The sequence below is a fragment of the Nanorana parkeri genome, unplaced genomic scaffold (genome assembly GCF_000935625.1).
Source record: "Nanorana parkeri isolate BGI_ZX_2015 unplaced genomic scaffold, ASM93562v1 scaffold1676, whole genome shotgun sequence".
Classification (NCBI taxonomy): Eukaryota; Metazoa; Chordata; class Amphibia; order Anura; family Dicroglossidae; genus Nanorana; species Nanorana parkeri.
The window spans coordinates 217475-234280 of record NW_017307944.1 but is presented as its reverse complement, the minus strand read 5'-3'; the positions used below and the strand labels follow the sequence as shown (position 1 = coordinate 234280).

Below are 16806 nucleotides of genomic sequence, written 5' to 3'. Positions count from 1 at the left end.
ACAGAACCTGTGAGGGAAATATTATATCACTTCCCTTAGATGGTAGCACCATCCAAATCACCTCCCTCTAAAAGATTAGGCAAGAAGGTATCTGAATAATATTAAATATGGATGATGCAAAAGGTAATACAGATTAGCAGGTATGCAAGCATTTATAACTGTAACTCGCAGTTAAGATATAGATATAGATATGTATATATATTTTTGGTTCTGCTTTAATGACTTTAATAGGTTTTGTTAGGATTAGGGTCTTGGGGACTGTCAAATGAACCCTCATAGCTTTTATGGGTCTATGAAATGGCCAGGCTGCAATATGAAAAGGCAATGTTATAATGTACTGCTCTACTGGGTCAAAGTTTACATTCCAACAATCATCTGCTATGATACCAGCCAGTGATGCCTCCAGAGATCCATTATTTTGAGCTCCCTGTTGTTTTTCATCATAGAGGTGTTTTACTTATTTAGGAAACTTGTATTCATGGGGCACAGGAGTGTAATCGGAACTGATTACAATATACAGTGTAAAAATGTTACAGTCTCAGTCAAAAATGAATGACTACAAAACATTACCTTGAACTCAATTACAAAGAAACTATAGTGTTTGAAAGACTAGATCCTATGATTTGTTATAAAATAGAAACCTACATTTATACTGTAACAGGCTGTTTAAATGTGCTTTATTATATGGTGGTGTTTAATAATAGATATTATCAAAAATCCATTGTAATATTTTACTAATTGTACTTATTGTATTAATACATTGTACTAGACAAACCATTATACTTGTTTTATGATTTGACAGTCTATGCAATGTTATGTTATCTCCTTTCATACAAAATTTCAATAAATATATTGAAACAGACAAAAATCCATTGCAATAGCTGTCGTTGAGTACCAAACAGTGCTATTTATCTAATTTTTTCAGTTGTTAGAAACTGAATAGTGTTCCTAAAACTCACTTCTTCTTCACACTTTCTATCTTCACATTAACATTAATTTTCATCAGTATTTCAGTATTCTGTGCACTCATTGTTAGTACTGCCTATCCTTTTATTTCAGTGCCTGAATGTATGTTTTTTTTTCTTATCAAGGATTAATTCAAAAGCAGAAGCAGACTTCAGTGTTTTCATCTTGAGGTCTTGACCTTATAGTGACTGTCAAGTTCATTATACATTGTAGCAAATGTCTCATAGCAGATTACCATACAGTGGGTAAAATGATACAAAGTTTTATATTTCTATTAGATCCTCTTACAACAGCCCAGAGCAAATATATTGCACATTATCCTTATTTATGTTATGCTGTCTGGTGAATAATATACATACTATCGTTACAATGTGAATACGTATTTAATCTCAGATCTTCTAAATAGCATAGGACAGAAAATATGTAATACATGTGATATTACAATACTTCAGAAAAGAACACCTATATGTTTTATATATCTAGTTAACAAAGGCACTTACTATATATTAATATACCATAGAAAGGCAACTAAAGCAATAGCTCTGTTTTCTCTAATTTACATATTTTGTTGTATATGCAATTAGAAGTAACACTGTTAGCACAAGTGCATTTTGTTGGGTAAATAAGGGACCATGTGGATAAAAGAAAATTAGTGTTTGATTAGTTGGAGGGGGGACAATAGACATGCCATATAGCTGTAGGGGAATACACACACAATGTCCTGCTCAGTGCTCTGAGTGGAGCAATATGTGAAGCAGTGTAGAAGGTACAGCACAGTGCACAGAGAGGAACAGTATGGAATATGTAACACAGTGTACAGTGGTGAGTGAATGACAGTAGAGACATGCAATAATAAGTTCAGAGTAGAGTGATGGGACTTTTAGAAACTTGGTCACGTTATAAAATATGCAAAGCTTGGCCCTGCAACAAAAGATATGCAATTCTTACCTCTCCAGTGGGCAGAAAAGTACAGGTTCTGGCAAAGTCTTCAGTATTCAAAAGTTCATTAGAAACTTCAACCATGCACTGTAATATTTTCCACTGGCCCTACATTACTACAGGACTCAGTAGTTATGTAAGGCCCACAGCCTGCTTCTAACAGCTGGGCGGAGCCAGCCTTGATCTTACGGCTGGCTCGGGTCACTTGCAGAGAGATCAGCGTCCCTGGTTACCAGGTAACCAGGGACACTGATCTCCAGACAGTAAACTCTCCCGGGCGCTCCGGGAGTCTCCCGATCCCGGCCGCCCAGGAGAGGAACACTGTTTTTCTTTTTTTTTCTTTATTCGGACACGGAGCCATGTCAGAATAGAAAAAAATAATAATTTTGTCCATAGGAATCCATTGCTAGATTCCTATTGGCTATTGCAAATTGAAAAAGCCAATAGGAATCTAGCAATGCATTCCTACGGGCAAATTTTTTAAAAGATTTTTCTATTCTGACACGGCTCCGTGTCAGAATAAAGAAAAAAAAAGAAAAAGCAGCGTTCCTCTCCTGGGCGGCCGGGAGCAGGAGACTCCAAGAGCGCCCGGGAGAGTTTTTTTTTCTGACGGCAGCAGAACCGCCGGCCAATAGAAAACGGTTGGGCGGTGCTAGCTGTCATTGCTAGCTCCGCACAATCGTTTTCGATTTATTTTTTTGGACTTTTTAAACTATTTTTCTGTTCTGCTCGGTCCCTCTGCAGCATTCGGCTATTCACTCACTGCTGTTGTGCACGGCATCTCACTGCACGGCATCTATAAGAATAGACCGAACAGCAGCGAGTAGCCTGTTTAGGTCGGTCATTCACTCGGCTGCCTATGGCAGCTTAGTGAATTGACCCCATAGTGTATAGAAAGTGTACAGAGTCCAGTAGTATGGAGAATAGAGTGTTCAACACAGTGGTCAGTTAAGATTTTGTCATTCTATCCCTAATGAAAACCTTTAATGGTGCTGTCTGAACACAGTAGGTAGGAGGGGCAAGTTAATATTTTGGCCATTAGTTTGTCTGTATAATTCAGCTTCATCTACTAAAACAGATACTATACTATGCAAAACTACTAAAGCTCTTTTACTGAAACATACACATTTTTACATGCAGAAAATACAGTGTTTGCTCTAAGATGACAACTTACTCCTAGGAAATCTTGGTGGATTGTCATTGACATCTGTAAGGGTGACTGTGACTGATGTTGTACCAGATAGTCCTCCCATTAAGCCAACCATATCCTTTGCCTGTATTACCAGAAGATATTGGTCTTTGGCTTCTCTGTCCATGTTAGGTAAAGCTGTTCGAATAACCCCTATAAAGGACAAAAAAAGAGAATATGAAATTAAGCTTCAGGTAAACTTATGTGGTAGAAAATTATAAATTTTATTGGTAAGCTATCTAAGAAATGCAAGCTTTTAAAATAGTATAGATCTGTTCAACTATATAGTTTCTGTCAAAATAGGGAATTTACTCTATTTTCTAATACAATGTATCACCTCAACCTTACGTCTTCCTTTACATAAAATAGAAATCAATCAAAATAAAACAGGAAAGATGCCCAGCATTCTCTGCTTAGCCATTCTCTTTTTTTTGGTCACAATATTTTTTTTAAATTACATTTTTATTAAGGGTTACAAAAAAATAAGAAGCAGAACATACAGGTTTTAAGGCCACATACAATTGTGCATTAAATCACAAGAGCAAAGCAATATTCACCCTGGGCAGAATCCCCAGGTGCAATCTTAAGTAGCACCCAACATCGGGCTCAGTCAGTACAAATCTTCAAAAGAAATCCACCACTGAAACAACTCTAATGGTGGGAAACTAGAAACAGGGGAAAAAAACAAGAATGGAGCAGGACTTAATCAAAAGCAAGATGTCAGAGAAGAAGGAAAGGAGCCAAAAAGGAATAGGAATCAGAAAAAAGCAGAGAGGAATAGAAAGAAAGAACAGAAGGAAGAGAACCTGGTGTATACCACCCCACCAGCAAGGTTGCAGGCTGATAAATCAGAGCATATGACCTACATCCTGGAAATTATAGTATGTGATTCAGGGGTCCCAGATCTTCTGGAAATTTCACATGGTGTCATGCCAAATGGCAGCAATGTGTTTATTCATCAAATACTAAGACATCTTTCATTTAAATTGCAGCATGCTAGGGACAGCTGATTTCCAAGCCTTGGCTAAAACTTGTTAAGCTACCATGAAAATTAAAGTTAGCAATTCATGTTGAGCCTTGGTACATGAAGTTGACTTCAAGTCCAATAGATAAGCAAATCATGATAAGCAATATAAAATACATAATGTGGCAAATATAGTAAATGTTGAAAAAAAATCTTGTAAATCATATAAATATTATTATATTGGTAGAACTTTGGAGCCTTTTCATGTGGTGGAAAGAAGAGGGGAGCACAGCGATCTGGGGCCAGTGCCAGTGCAGCAGCCATAACCTGTCAATGGCCACTGCCATCATGGTAAATGCCATGCACCTCAGTACTCCCTTATGTATTTTATATTGCAAATCAACAAAGTACTGTGCAAGTGAATATTAATAAGTTGAAACAAATGCATAATAAACAGAATTTCTTGGGAATTTGGGGCAAATAAGGCAAATACGTGGTTCACTGTGCAAGGGAATTTTCACTTTACATGGGAAGTTTCCCTTAGCTTGCTGAAAGTGGTAAAATTTCACATTGCACATAATGCCCAATCATGTGAAAGGAAAATTTTTAAAAAAACAGTCATTTTCCTTGCACATGATTGGGCAATGGAAGTAAGCAGAGCTTCACCTCATTCACTAAAAAGTACACATTTTTCTTACTGCCAGCACTTTTCAAGAAACTTGGCTTACACTTGTTTGCACTTTATTTCTGTAAAGGCATTACCTGTAATAATGACTGGTCACTGCTACTCTCTTTTCTTCCACAGGGTGATCAGTCCCATTGTAGTGTTGTAAAGGCAGTGCTCACATACAGTAATTACTTCAGTGGTGGCGGTAGTATTTGAAACTGTAATCCATATCACCCAGTCTTTTCCCATCCAGTCACTCCACCTTGCTGTGATAGGCAAGTGTGGAAAAGGTGGCCTCCCAAGTGTGACTACATTCAGAGGAATATCTCATAGTCAAATTCACATCCACAACCCAGCTATATTCATAGAATTTGTGCAAGCCTATGATGACATGGTGAATTCAACTGTAAAATGGTGATTTCAAACCTTTAAACCTGAAAAGGTTAGTTTGATTTACTAGTGACACTAGAGGAACATTGTGCATGGCATTCAGCATTAAAGCACCTAAAATAAAATGGCTAGAACTAAGATAAATCATGCCACACCTATGGCCCATGCAATTGTCCCTGCATTTAGTAAGCACTGAAATGATTTTTAAAGTCTGCTATGCTATTAGTGGGGTAAATCCAGAGAAAACAATAGCAATTTGATTTCTAAATGGCTGGGTGCCAAGACAAATTTCATTTTAACCTGATTGGAAGCCAAAAGGAAATGCATGTTGATTTTAAAGAACTATTAACACCTACAGCCAGCAAAAAAAATAATATAGCACAAACCTGTCATAATATGGAATGACCATACTAAAAGCCTCTTGACATAAGCATCAGAACTCCATGTCCAGTTGTGAATGTAAAAGTGACACAAAACTGTGAACATCTTTCTTATTTTTACAGGTGAGCAAGTGTGATTATGTTATGTAAATTTGTTAGATTATGGTTTCCAAATTCAGAAAGTGAACACTACATACCAAAATATATTTTATTGTTAGGCAAATAAGTGAAAAGACGTGTAACTGGAACTAACCTGCATAACCCATTTTATATAGTAATTTTGTTTTACAAAAAACTACAACTTAAACACCCATGAAATAAAAAGATTAAATATTTTTCAAGAAGGTAGTGGCCACAATATGTTTTTTGTCTGACATTCTTTACCAGTGGCATTATAATTTATAACTGTAGTTATGTATATAGTTTCAGTTTTTAAATGCAAAAATAAGTAGATAATTGCAGTTGTTCATAAAAAATACACTTAAATATCCGCTTAAGGTACATTAGTTGCTAGGCCTTAAAGCCCAAATGAAACTTTATCTTTTAAAGGGGTATACAGTCAGGCTGCTTATCAAATAAAGAATGTTTTTTTGCTTTACTTTTGTATACAACTCCTCCGCTCCAGCAGCATACCTGGACTGCTGAGTCACACAGTATGCAGCAGTTCAGCTTTCCAACAGTAGCACAGCCCCTGCACAGCACCCCAATCAACAACGCTGCTCAGGAAACTTGAACGTGGTGGATTGCAGAATTATGCAGGGGGCATGCTGGAATGGTAGAGACTGAAGGTGACTCTCAAGGCAAGAGCAGCAGCCCAGGTCTCCAGTGTGCTGCTGGGACAGAGCAGTTTCATATAGTAATATAGCACCAACACATTAAAAAAAACCTCACACATTCTTTATTTTTCTTTCCTTTTTACTTTTCACTTGACTGCATACCCCTATTAAATGATAAAGATGTAATTTGACTTTAGGGTACCTTTTTTGCACACATTTATATTCAAGCTCTTATTCAAGTGCACACAATAGCAGTGGTGAATAACACAGGAATGAGAACATGTATAATATGCCATAAAAATGTTCATCTGGCCTATTCGGTCAATGGCAGGGGAAGACATATTGTTACTATTGCCGGAGCAAGCCGTAAGATCACGGCTGGCTCCGCCCAGCTGTCAGAAGCAGGCTGTTGGCCAGCTTCGGCTTTCAGCACTGCTCAGCCGAGCCGAGGCATATGCGTTCGGCTCCACTGAGCCGCTCGGCCAAGTTCGGGAGCTGTACGGGCTATAGTGAATTGTACGTGCTATAGTGAACTGCAGCCCTTCGTTTCTACTGAACCGAAGGGGTCCTGGGGCCGAAGCTAGCCGAAGGATCGGCCAAAGCTACAGCTAGATCCTTTGGCTGGTTCGTGAATAGACCCCTACGTGTCTAAGCACTTTGACCCCCCAAAAAGTAATAATACAGCTTAAGTCTTCCAAAGGGAATAAGTAGGATAACTAAAGCACAAAATCCCTTAGTCATGATGGCATTAACCAAGAAACGGTCCATAGTTTCCCTGTTCATAAAGGCATTAACCATGAAAAAGTATATAGTTCTGCATTTATAACTTTATATTTAAATGAGAGAGAAAGAGACTCTGGAAAAGGATATCACAGTCATCTATGCTGTATCAGATAGTTATCTCAGAGAAAGTTGTTTTTTTTTTAAAATAAAGTCCCGGAGGCTCAACTGAATTAATATAACTGAAGATAAGATGAACTTCATGATATTCTAAGCCATGCTGCGGCACAACGTGAGCCAAGCCATACCTGCATAATTATCACCTGCTTCAAGAATACTAACTAGTAGGAGTTCATGAATTTTCAGGTGTTTTAATACAATCCATGTACAATGTGATTTGTTTTAAAAAGTAACTGCAGTGAAAAAAGGATAACTAATTTTGAGAAGTTCTAATGATCATTTCGTTTTGGTATAGTTGATTTATGAGGTTGGCACCCACTTTTCCTATAGGTGGGTGTTTTATTTTTTATAATGGTGATTATAAAGCAATTTAGTACGTGACAGGAGCTGTTTTCATTAATAGCTGCTTTTGTAGTGTTTTAATGATCACTGCTTAATCTTTTTTTTCTATCTTATTCTTTCATTGTTCCCCAAGAAATAAGGCTGCATTGTGACCCTGTCACAGCAGAATTAGGTTACAGGGAATACATACCAGTAAATATAAAAAAATACATACCTCTCCCTTAATAGGTACTAGAAAATGGCCCATCAAAATCTACTGAGAAACCAACAAGTCCTTGAGTGTTGATCTCCTTGGTCCCACCCGCAGCACCCACTGGTTTTTCCTATCTGCATACAGGTAAGTGCTAAATTATGTAATGACATGGAGGTCAGCAGGAGAAACCAGTGAGAGCCGCAAGGGACCAAGAGACTAACATTCTCGTAAGTGTTGGTTTCCCAGCAGGTTTCTCTGTTATATTCTTCATAACAGGAAGAACATTAACTTTGTTTGTAGGATCAGTATTATTTTAATGAAAGCTGCAGATTAATAAAAGGTTAGAAAAGGGTTTTTAAAGAATGCATTTACATCTAATTTAATCAGTTGAGGTTTTTCAAACAAAGGGTATATGCCAATGTCAAGATTTTCTAGAGTTTATTGTCTACAGTCATCACTCCAACAGACCCCCAACTGGGCCCACTGCCACCCTGCCACTATTACCAGCAAGTGCTGTTTAGATATAATAAGCAGAACTGAAACATAATTCTCTGCTCTGTGACTCAAGGGGATTTATGGAGAAAAAGGCCTAGGTACGTAAGTGGTTAACATAGTAAAAATCTATCTGTAAAACACATGAAACTACTATTTAACCCTTTTCCTGCCAACAACGTAGGGCATACAGCAGAACAAAACCATTTCCAGCTGGCCAGCTCAGTATGCCTTACGTTGCTCGCAATCAGCCTTCTGCTATAAGCTCATGGTTGCTTCAAGGCTTCCCTTGATGGTTCTCTGTATATGAATAGCTTTCAGCCCCCCCCCCCACACTTGCTCCTGCCACTGCTCCCGCCGCTGCTTCTACCACTCTGCAGCTCTCTCCTCCCTGGTGAAGACAGGCTCCATGGCGCGGTCTGTGTCCCCTTCGATCCCAGCTGCTCTCCCCCTCGGAGGATCCACAGACCACTGCAGCTGGTGTGGCAGCACATGGCAAAGCATTGCTATGCATTGCCTTGCAATGGAATACACCGTGTTGTGATTAAATGTGTGCCTCCATCATTGTATCACAACAAACACCACAACAGCACACAAACAGCAATGCAGATCAGATTTTACACAAATGTTTAGCATAAGTTGCTTATTTACAACTTTGTGTTCCTTCAATTTTTCACTGGCAAAATAGGACAATTTAAAATTTACAAATATTTATTATTTATTAACTCAGTACAGTTTTATCTTTTTGATTTGGTAGGAATCTTGCAAAGTATTGGGATTTGTTGTATGCGCTGATAATGATTTTAGTGTAATTTTAGCAAAAACATTGATTTGATAAACATTTGCGCAATTGTTGCAGGGCTGTCACAGGACCTAAAAAATTAATAGCACCATCTTTTCATTCTACTGGCCCTGTGATTTCAGAAAATGTAAGGTTTGGGGGTCTTTATTTTGCAGTTGAAAATTTAAAAAAGGTGAAAAATTGCAAAAATGGCCTAGCCAACTGAGGTTAAAAGTGTTAGGCAGCGAAAGGGTTAAAAGCCAAAAATAGCATATCAATAATTTTGACATACAGTACAATGTATCTAGCATATAGTACTAATTCAAATCAAATACATTTCTGCAAACTACCCACTGTATCTATTGAGATTTATTTAATTTTTGGTAAAACACAACCTTTACTTATGCAAATTTAGAAAATAAAGAACACGTTTTGCATATGTGCTTCATAATAATTTAAAATTAGCATGGAACAAACATTTGCCGTATTAATTATTTTATGTGACAGGCACTCTGAAATTAACAACATGCTTACCTGTCTTTGGCTCGACAGAAAAGTACGGTTGACCTTGCAGAATGCTATAGATAACTCGAGCACTATTTCCATAAGTGGGATCATCTGCATCTGTTGCTGTTACTTGCAGCACTGATGTTCCTTAATAAAATGGTATTGGCTTTCAGTTAAGCAGATTTCAACCTACAGCAGTACATTGTAAAACATTTATAATATTGTAATTCTAGAAACATTACTATTTCAGAGATGTATATATCATATTCAATGTATGTACTATAAAAAAATTGAATAGCAATATATATATACTTTATTTATCATAATCAATGTCATTAACAATTTTCAGGAAATTTTTAGTAAAATAAAAATCCACTCATTTAACACCTAGGTTTGCTATGGCAGAGACTTCCCATACAGACCACTGTCAATCAGCTGTTAACACAAAATAAAAATACCAGTACAAGACTGCTGAAATGCTCAGAGCTACTAAACTTTTGTCACCTGAAAACAGCTTACAAATAATTTCTGAGCCAATGATCCTTCATGCCAAACATATCTGGAGTAGCTCATTCCCTTCAGAAATGCTAACCAGCAACCATTTCAACAGAAAGACCCATGACGCTGCACATTTGGCAATAAGTTGAGAGGGTTTTGTTTTCTTATTTTTAATTGATTGAAAAATCCTTTTAATAATAAATAGCATGAAGTATAAAAATTGTACACAACTGCAGAAAGAAATGGATGCAATAATGTAGAACATTATATTGTACCATATCCTATTGTTGCACCCTCCAAAGGCACGTAAGGGACCCCAGAGGGCTAACATTTCACCTCCTTGGCTGGTTGTAAGTTGCAAGTGTAAGTTTAGCATCAGTCAGTTTAAGGTGTTTGAAAGATTTTATTCTTCAATGTAGCTCACAAGGAGAGAGGGACAAGGGCTAAAGACACCCAGGATATGTACAGACTCATTATCTATGTTTCATCTATACAGTGCAAAGAGCATTTAAGCCGAAACCGGCATCACTGTATGTAATAGAAACTCAGCTGGGCAGCAGTCTTCTCTGTTTCCAATTTCAAAGAGAGTTACCAGGCCCCTGTAAGGATCCAGTTCTTACCAAGTTTCCCTCCAGCTGATTTATTCACCCTGGCACTCCATCTTGGGTCAGCTTTCCCCTCTACCAGACAGGACAGCTTTAGGCCTAAACGCCTAACTATACTAAAGCCAGCCACATATACTCCCTCAAGCCAGAGCACTCACAAGGTAAGCCCCTAATATTTATGTCTTTCCCCAACATGCACCACTGGCAATAAACCTCCTAGTGATTGGCCAGAGAGACACAAATATTCAAAACCCAGAATTATTGTCTTCTTACTCAGGGTCACATCCCAGCAGCAGGCAGAAGCAAACAATAACACTGGTCTTAGTGAGAGACCATTGAGTACAGCACTATCAATTGGTAATCGGCTGCTTACAGACCATCAGAGCTATAGTTAAGTAGTCAAATCATATAGATTATCAATGTGCAGTTATGACTAGGCACTGTTGAGGCTTCAGGAACAATCAATAGACATCATATTTAGACATCATATTTACTACTTAGACATCATATTTACTAAGAAAGAGTAAGTATTTTCATTTATTTTAAGTCAAATACAGTGCCAATGTCACTTACTAGATGTACATGGACACTACCGACACCTGTATACTTTCCATCTCAGACATTATTCTCAACCTATGGATAGCCACAGATCCATTAACCTCCCTGGCGTTATGATTATGTCAGGAATTTCTGAAAACGAAACTAAAAGTTAGATGCCGGCATCTGACTTTTAGTTTCGTTTTCGGGCCGCGTACAGCAGAGGCAAGCCCCCTTCTTCCGAATCATAGCTATGATTGACGCATTTCAGGGGCATAGCGATGATTCTGAGGAAGGGGGCTTGCCCCTGAAACACGTCAATCGTGGCTGACTGCGGTCGGTGGACAGTGATGTCACTGGAGACTACCGTGTTACATAGTCGGGGGGGTTCCATGTTGGGTTAACAGACAGTGTGGCCTCTCGTTTGTTGTTAAAGCCTGATGAAAACGTTTGTTTGTGAGTACTTTTATCCCTTGTTTTATATGTTGTAATAAACGATTTTACACACGGAGGTGGCGCTCTGTTCCCTTTTGTTTTCTATGTTCGTGGTGGAAGCCCCAGAGCCTTGGATGAGCAGCCCCCTCAAGTCTGTGTAAAAAACTGTGATAAACTGTTGAAAACTTTGAGTGTGCAACAGCAAGTGGATTGTTCAGCTGGCAGCCATTAGCGCCAAGAGCTAAAGACCACCTATTATCAGTTTCAGTAGGTTATGTTCACATGCCCATTGCTCAAGTGAGCAATGGGCATGTGAACTTTTTTGGGTTATTATTTTCTTCATTTTTTATGTTCAGGGCTAAAAAATACAATGTTTGGAATATATTTTCATTTTATATCAATATTTTATATTTACTATTTCTAGGCAGTAGGTGAACTGCTGGGCTAATGTTTGTATTTGGCAGGCTAATCTTAACTAGTTTGGTGTTGCTTACAGAGAATAGCTAAAGCTTAGATTACCCATGGCTTACACACACATATAAGTGACTCATTCACCCTCCCTCCTTGCTCTACAGGGTTATGTTCAGAGTTTCAAAAAGAAGGGGCAGTCTAAAAGGAAACACTACTTCTATTGTAACACATTTGTCAGGGGTGAATCTGTAGTTAATGTTAGTTTTTTAAATACATTTTTTTATATCAATAAAAAAACAACTTTTAAGAAACATGTAACCTTTCAAATAAATCACCCCATAACTGTTATGTTGTTTTCTTTAATTGGGTGGTTCACTAAACGTAATATCTGTTTCTAAAGTGCAAGATATGTTCTTAGTCACAAATAAGGAGGCTTCTCCTAGAGCCTAATGATGGATCCAGGTGCTAGGAAATGGATGCAGCAAGAAGATGCAAGATTGACTGGTTTTCAGGATATGTGTGTTCTTGGATTATCACATTCTAATATCACCATTCTCACAATTCAATAAACAGTCCCACACCCAGACTCTACTTCACACAGTTCAAGTCTGCGCTCAGCTGTTCATACACCAAAACAAAAATAAAAAACAGATTGACACCCAGGTTTCTGCCACTACTCACATCATTTTATCTCAGCTGGCTTTATGTGTTGATCAGACCTATTCGTACTTTAATATCCTTTACCTCACATGTCTGTTATTGAACAGATCTCAACCACATCCCACCCCTCACAATTCTTTTATTACTGACAGACATAGCTGTAATTTAGCAGCTGGTTTGGAACACTCCTACTCTTTAGGATTTGGCATGTTTTTGAACCCTTTATCTGTTTTCTCCACTTAACTACCAAGTCTTTATCTCCCTGCCTAGAATGCTGTTTCACCTTGCAAAATTGAATATACAGTATATCCTTTCAATATTGTCCCTCCTGTACACTTTCCTCTTTTCATTAGCTCATATTTCCAGACATAAAGTAACCCTGAGGGATAGCTAACATATTCTATCTGAACAGGTAATCGCTTCTAACATGTATACCTACATATATCTTCATATTTTTATTATGTTTAAAATTCCTTTAATTCTCATATTTATTATTTTTTGTTTCTACAGATTTTTCTACTGGCTAAGTATGTATGCATGCATTTCTCAAAAGAGTGTAAACAATCAACACCTACTGTAACATATATATGAGTTGTTTAAATTTGTTCATTACAGTTTTGTATTCTTCCATAGATTTACAGTATATATTTACATTTTTTGGTAACTTTTTGATACATTCATCTGTGTACATTTCCATATGTCTTTCCATCTGCTTATCAACATGTATATTCTTTGAAAGCCCTTCTATCAGTGATTGTTTATGCGGCACATTTGGAGTAACATCACTTTGTTTTAACTAATATTCATCTTTTTTCTGTAATTTTTATGTTACTTTTAGTGGAATATAATCCACGCAATCGCCAATATTTCCAAACATGTGATTGCATGCAAAAACCTTGCTGATAGGGTTGTCGATACAAGGTTTAAATTGCTTTACTTTATGATAGACTATTGTTGTATTATATTTTTCCATAAATTGCTCTTAGTTCAACCACATAAACAATAATCCAGAATCTTTTTTTTACTCCACCTGTTTAATCCCTGAGACTTAGCCTCGCTATTCATTATTAAGCACTTTTTCTTTTGTACATCAGATGTATAAATATTTTAACAATGGACCGCAGTGGTCTTTGCAGATGAACAACCAGCCATAAGCAAAACCACCTACTTAGTTTAGTTATCTTCTGACCACGTGTCTGAGTCCCCACTCACCAATACATTACAATACATACTTGTAAACATAGCAGCATTTGTTTTTCTTACCAACGGGTGACATTTCAGGAATGCCAGCAATGTAAGGGCCATCCAGAAATTTGGGCTCATTGTCATTTATGTCTTGCACTTTAATGACGAACTCAGACTCAGGCTCTACAGGTTTATTTGTTTGCCTGTCTAAAGCTTGTGCACGAAGAGTGTAGTAGGCTTGTTCCTCCCGATCCAACCTCTTGCTTGCATGTATATCCCCAGTAAATTCATCAATATTAAAAATGGTACCTGCCCCCTCTCCTGTCAAAACATATTTGATGGAATTTTCTCCTGTGTCCACATCAGAGTGAAGCTGTTGAAAAATCGAAAAAAATTGATATTCATTAAGTTAATAGGTGTTAGCCAGCTAGGATTTAATTAGCGGTTCATGAAAAAATAAGGGAATTGTCATTGTTCTGAAAATTATCTGCCAAAACCATCTTATTTATGGTCAAAAAAAGAAGATCTGTCAAATGCTTTAGAAGGCAAAGACATTTTTATATCTCTTAATAAACAGTTTGGAATCACTTTGCATTTCATACTGTGATAAAAATCACACAGTGTAGAGCTGAAATAATTCTAGAAAATATATGCTTGTAAATACTTTGAAATTCATTTTTCCCTGACACTTTGGTCTCATCAGAAACAAAACATTTTTTTTTGCAATTTTTATTTCTACGAAATTCAACTGACTGGAAATTGTCTCTCATTCCTGAGAATGCTACATGTGTTAATTTTCTGCCTGAAAATGCAAAAAAATACTATTTGCTTGCTCTGTGGTAATCCTTTGAATATTCACACGTGTCAGATATCAGTCTACTGCAGACAACCTGGAAAAAGAAAACATCTGCATCTGGTTACTGGACTTTGTTTATTCTTTCCTTCCCAAACTAACACATTTGCAAATAAAAAGGCTATGGGGTCTATTCACGAAGCTGCCGAAGGATCTAGCCGTAGCTTCCGCCGATCCTTTGGCTAGCTTCGGCCCAGGACCCCTTGGGTTCAGTAGAACCGAAGGGGTGCTGTACGGACTATTCACTATAGCCCGTACAGCTCCCAAATGTGGCCGAGCGGCTCAGTCGAGCCGAACGCATATGCCTCGGCTCGGCTTAGCCGCGCTGAAAGCCAAAGCTGGCCAAGCGGCCGGCCATGGGCCGACCGACAGCCTGTTTCTGACAGCTGGGCAGAGCCAGCCGTGATCTTACGGGTGTCTCCGGCCACTTGCAGAGAGATCAGCGTCCCTGGTTACCGGCTCCGTGTCAGAATAGGAAAAAAAAATTGCCCATTGGAATGCATTGCTAGATTCCTTTTGCTGCAGTTCTCCATCAGGTCCATCAGCAGAGGGTGGGTACAATGCTAGTTTACTATTGGCTATTGCAAATTGAAATAGCCAATAGGAATCTAGCAATGCATTCCAATGGGCAAAAATGTTTTTTGTTTTTTTCTATTCTGACACAGCTCCGTGTCAGAATACAGAAAAAAAAGAAATAGGAGGCTCCCAGAACGCCCGGGAGAGTTTTTTAAAGAACCGCCGGACAATAGAAAACTGTTGGGCGGAGCTAGCTGTCATTGCTAGCTCTGAACAATCGTTTTCTATTTACTTTTTAAACTATTTTTCTGTTCTGCTCGGTCCCTCTGAGGGACCGAGCAGAACAGCCGAGCCGAATGCCGCTCAGTGACATTCGGCTTTTCACTCACTGCTGTTCGGCATCTATAAGAATAGGCCGAACAGCAGTGAGTAGCCTGCCGGAGGTTCGGCTCAGCCGATCCATATGTTGGATCGGCTGAGACGAACTCCTTTTGCACTTCGGGTCAGCTGAACATGCTGAGCATGTTCGGCCGACCCGAAGCCATGCGAAGCAAGCCCATATACGGCTGATTTCAGGCCGTACCAGCCTGAAGCTTAGTGAATAGACCCTATATATGTCTCATATATATGTCTCATAATATACAGTCTCTGTATAGTAACATTTAGAAAGTAGGATCTCAAGAGGTATATTTGTGTGGTCTGCTCAGTCTCTACGAGCCTTGTTTCACTGAAGTAGCAGAGGTCTTTGTATTCTGAGGTTAGACCCCACTGACATGACAGTAGCTCCAATACACAAACATAATTAGTCTACTAGGATTGTCAAACTTTGATTGTTTCAACAATATGGATCAATGAGCTTTACATTTTAAACATAGGTGGATCACAGAAATGTATCAATCTGGGTTAAAATTTGGTTATCACATGACAGACCAGGAGCAGATCAGTACATTCAAGTGTGATCAAGACTGATCTACAAGAAACTACTCAGTGCTGTAAGGAATCATCAAACACATGAAAAAGACTGAGTGAGAGACTTTATAAAATATAAAAAGAAAACCACTATTTTGGTCTTGACATGTAGCCAACATTACTTTTAAAATTATGCTTTGTTCAATTATAGTCATACCACTTTTAAATCTTCAAAGGGCAAAGTCAAGGGAGCAACTCAGCCTGAGAATTCTACATCAGTAACCATGACATCTGAAGTCAGAAGTCTTGTACTCTAGAATTTATTGTGGATAAAAAGTACTGGAAGAACTAAACATGTTTTACAGTAAAGGATATATCATTCTCAGCTATTCCTAGATGACTATTACATATACATAGGAATTTAACAACTCAAAGATGTACACAAATCTGTTTAGATTTTGCAAACACATTTTATATAGAACTTGGTAAAATATACATTCCCCCAGTTTGACTGATGTTTAAAACGGTGGTTGACGGATTGTGGAAATGATAACATTTTTATAGACAGCTAACAAAATTACATCAATACATCATGCTATAAATGTACTTTGCACCTTCATTTCCTTTCCATGTATAACAATTACACACTATTCTATCATATTTCTGCACTTGTATTAAACTGTTAATGTCATCATACATGATTTTATATAT

General features: G+C 37.9%; 1 protein-coding gene across 1 annotated transcript in view; it reads right to left on the bottom strand.

Annotated features, from left to right (window-relative positions):
* CDH7 (cadherin 7) overlaps positions 1-16806 on the bottom strand; it is a 144603-nt gene that overhangs the window by 48896 nt on the left and 78901 nt on the right. The window contains exons 3-5 of the mRNA XM_018571099.1: positions 13896-14190; positions 9514-9633; positions 3080-3247 (exon numbers count right to left, since the gene is read on the bottom strand). Coding sequence (XP_018426601.1) covers positions 3080-3247; positions 9514-9633; positions 13896-14190 — 583 coding nt within the window. The remainder of the gene's footprint in view (positions 1-3079; positions 3248-9513; positions 9634-13895; positions 14191-16806) is intronic.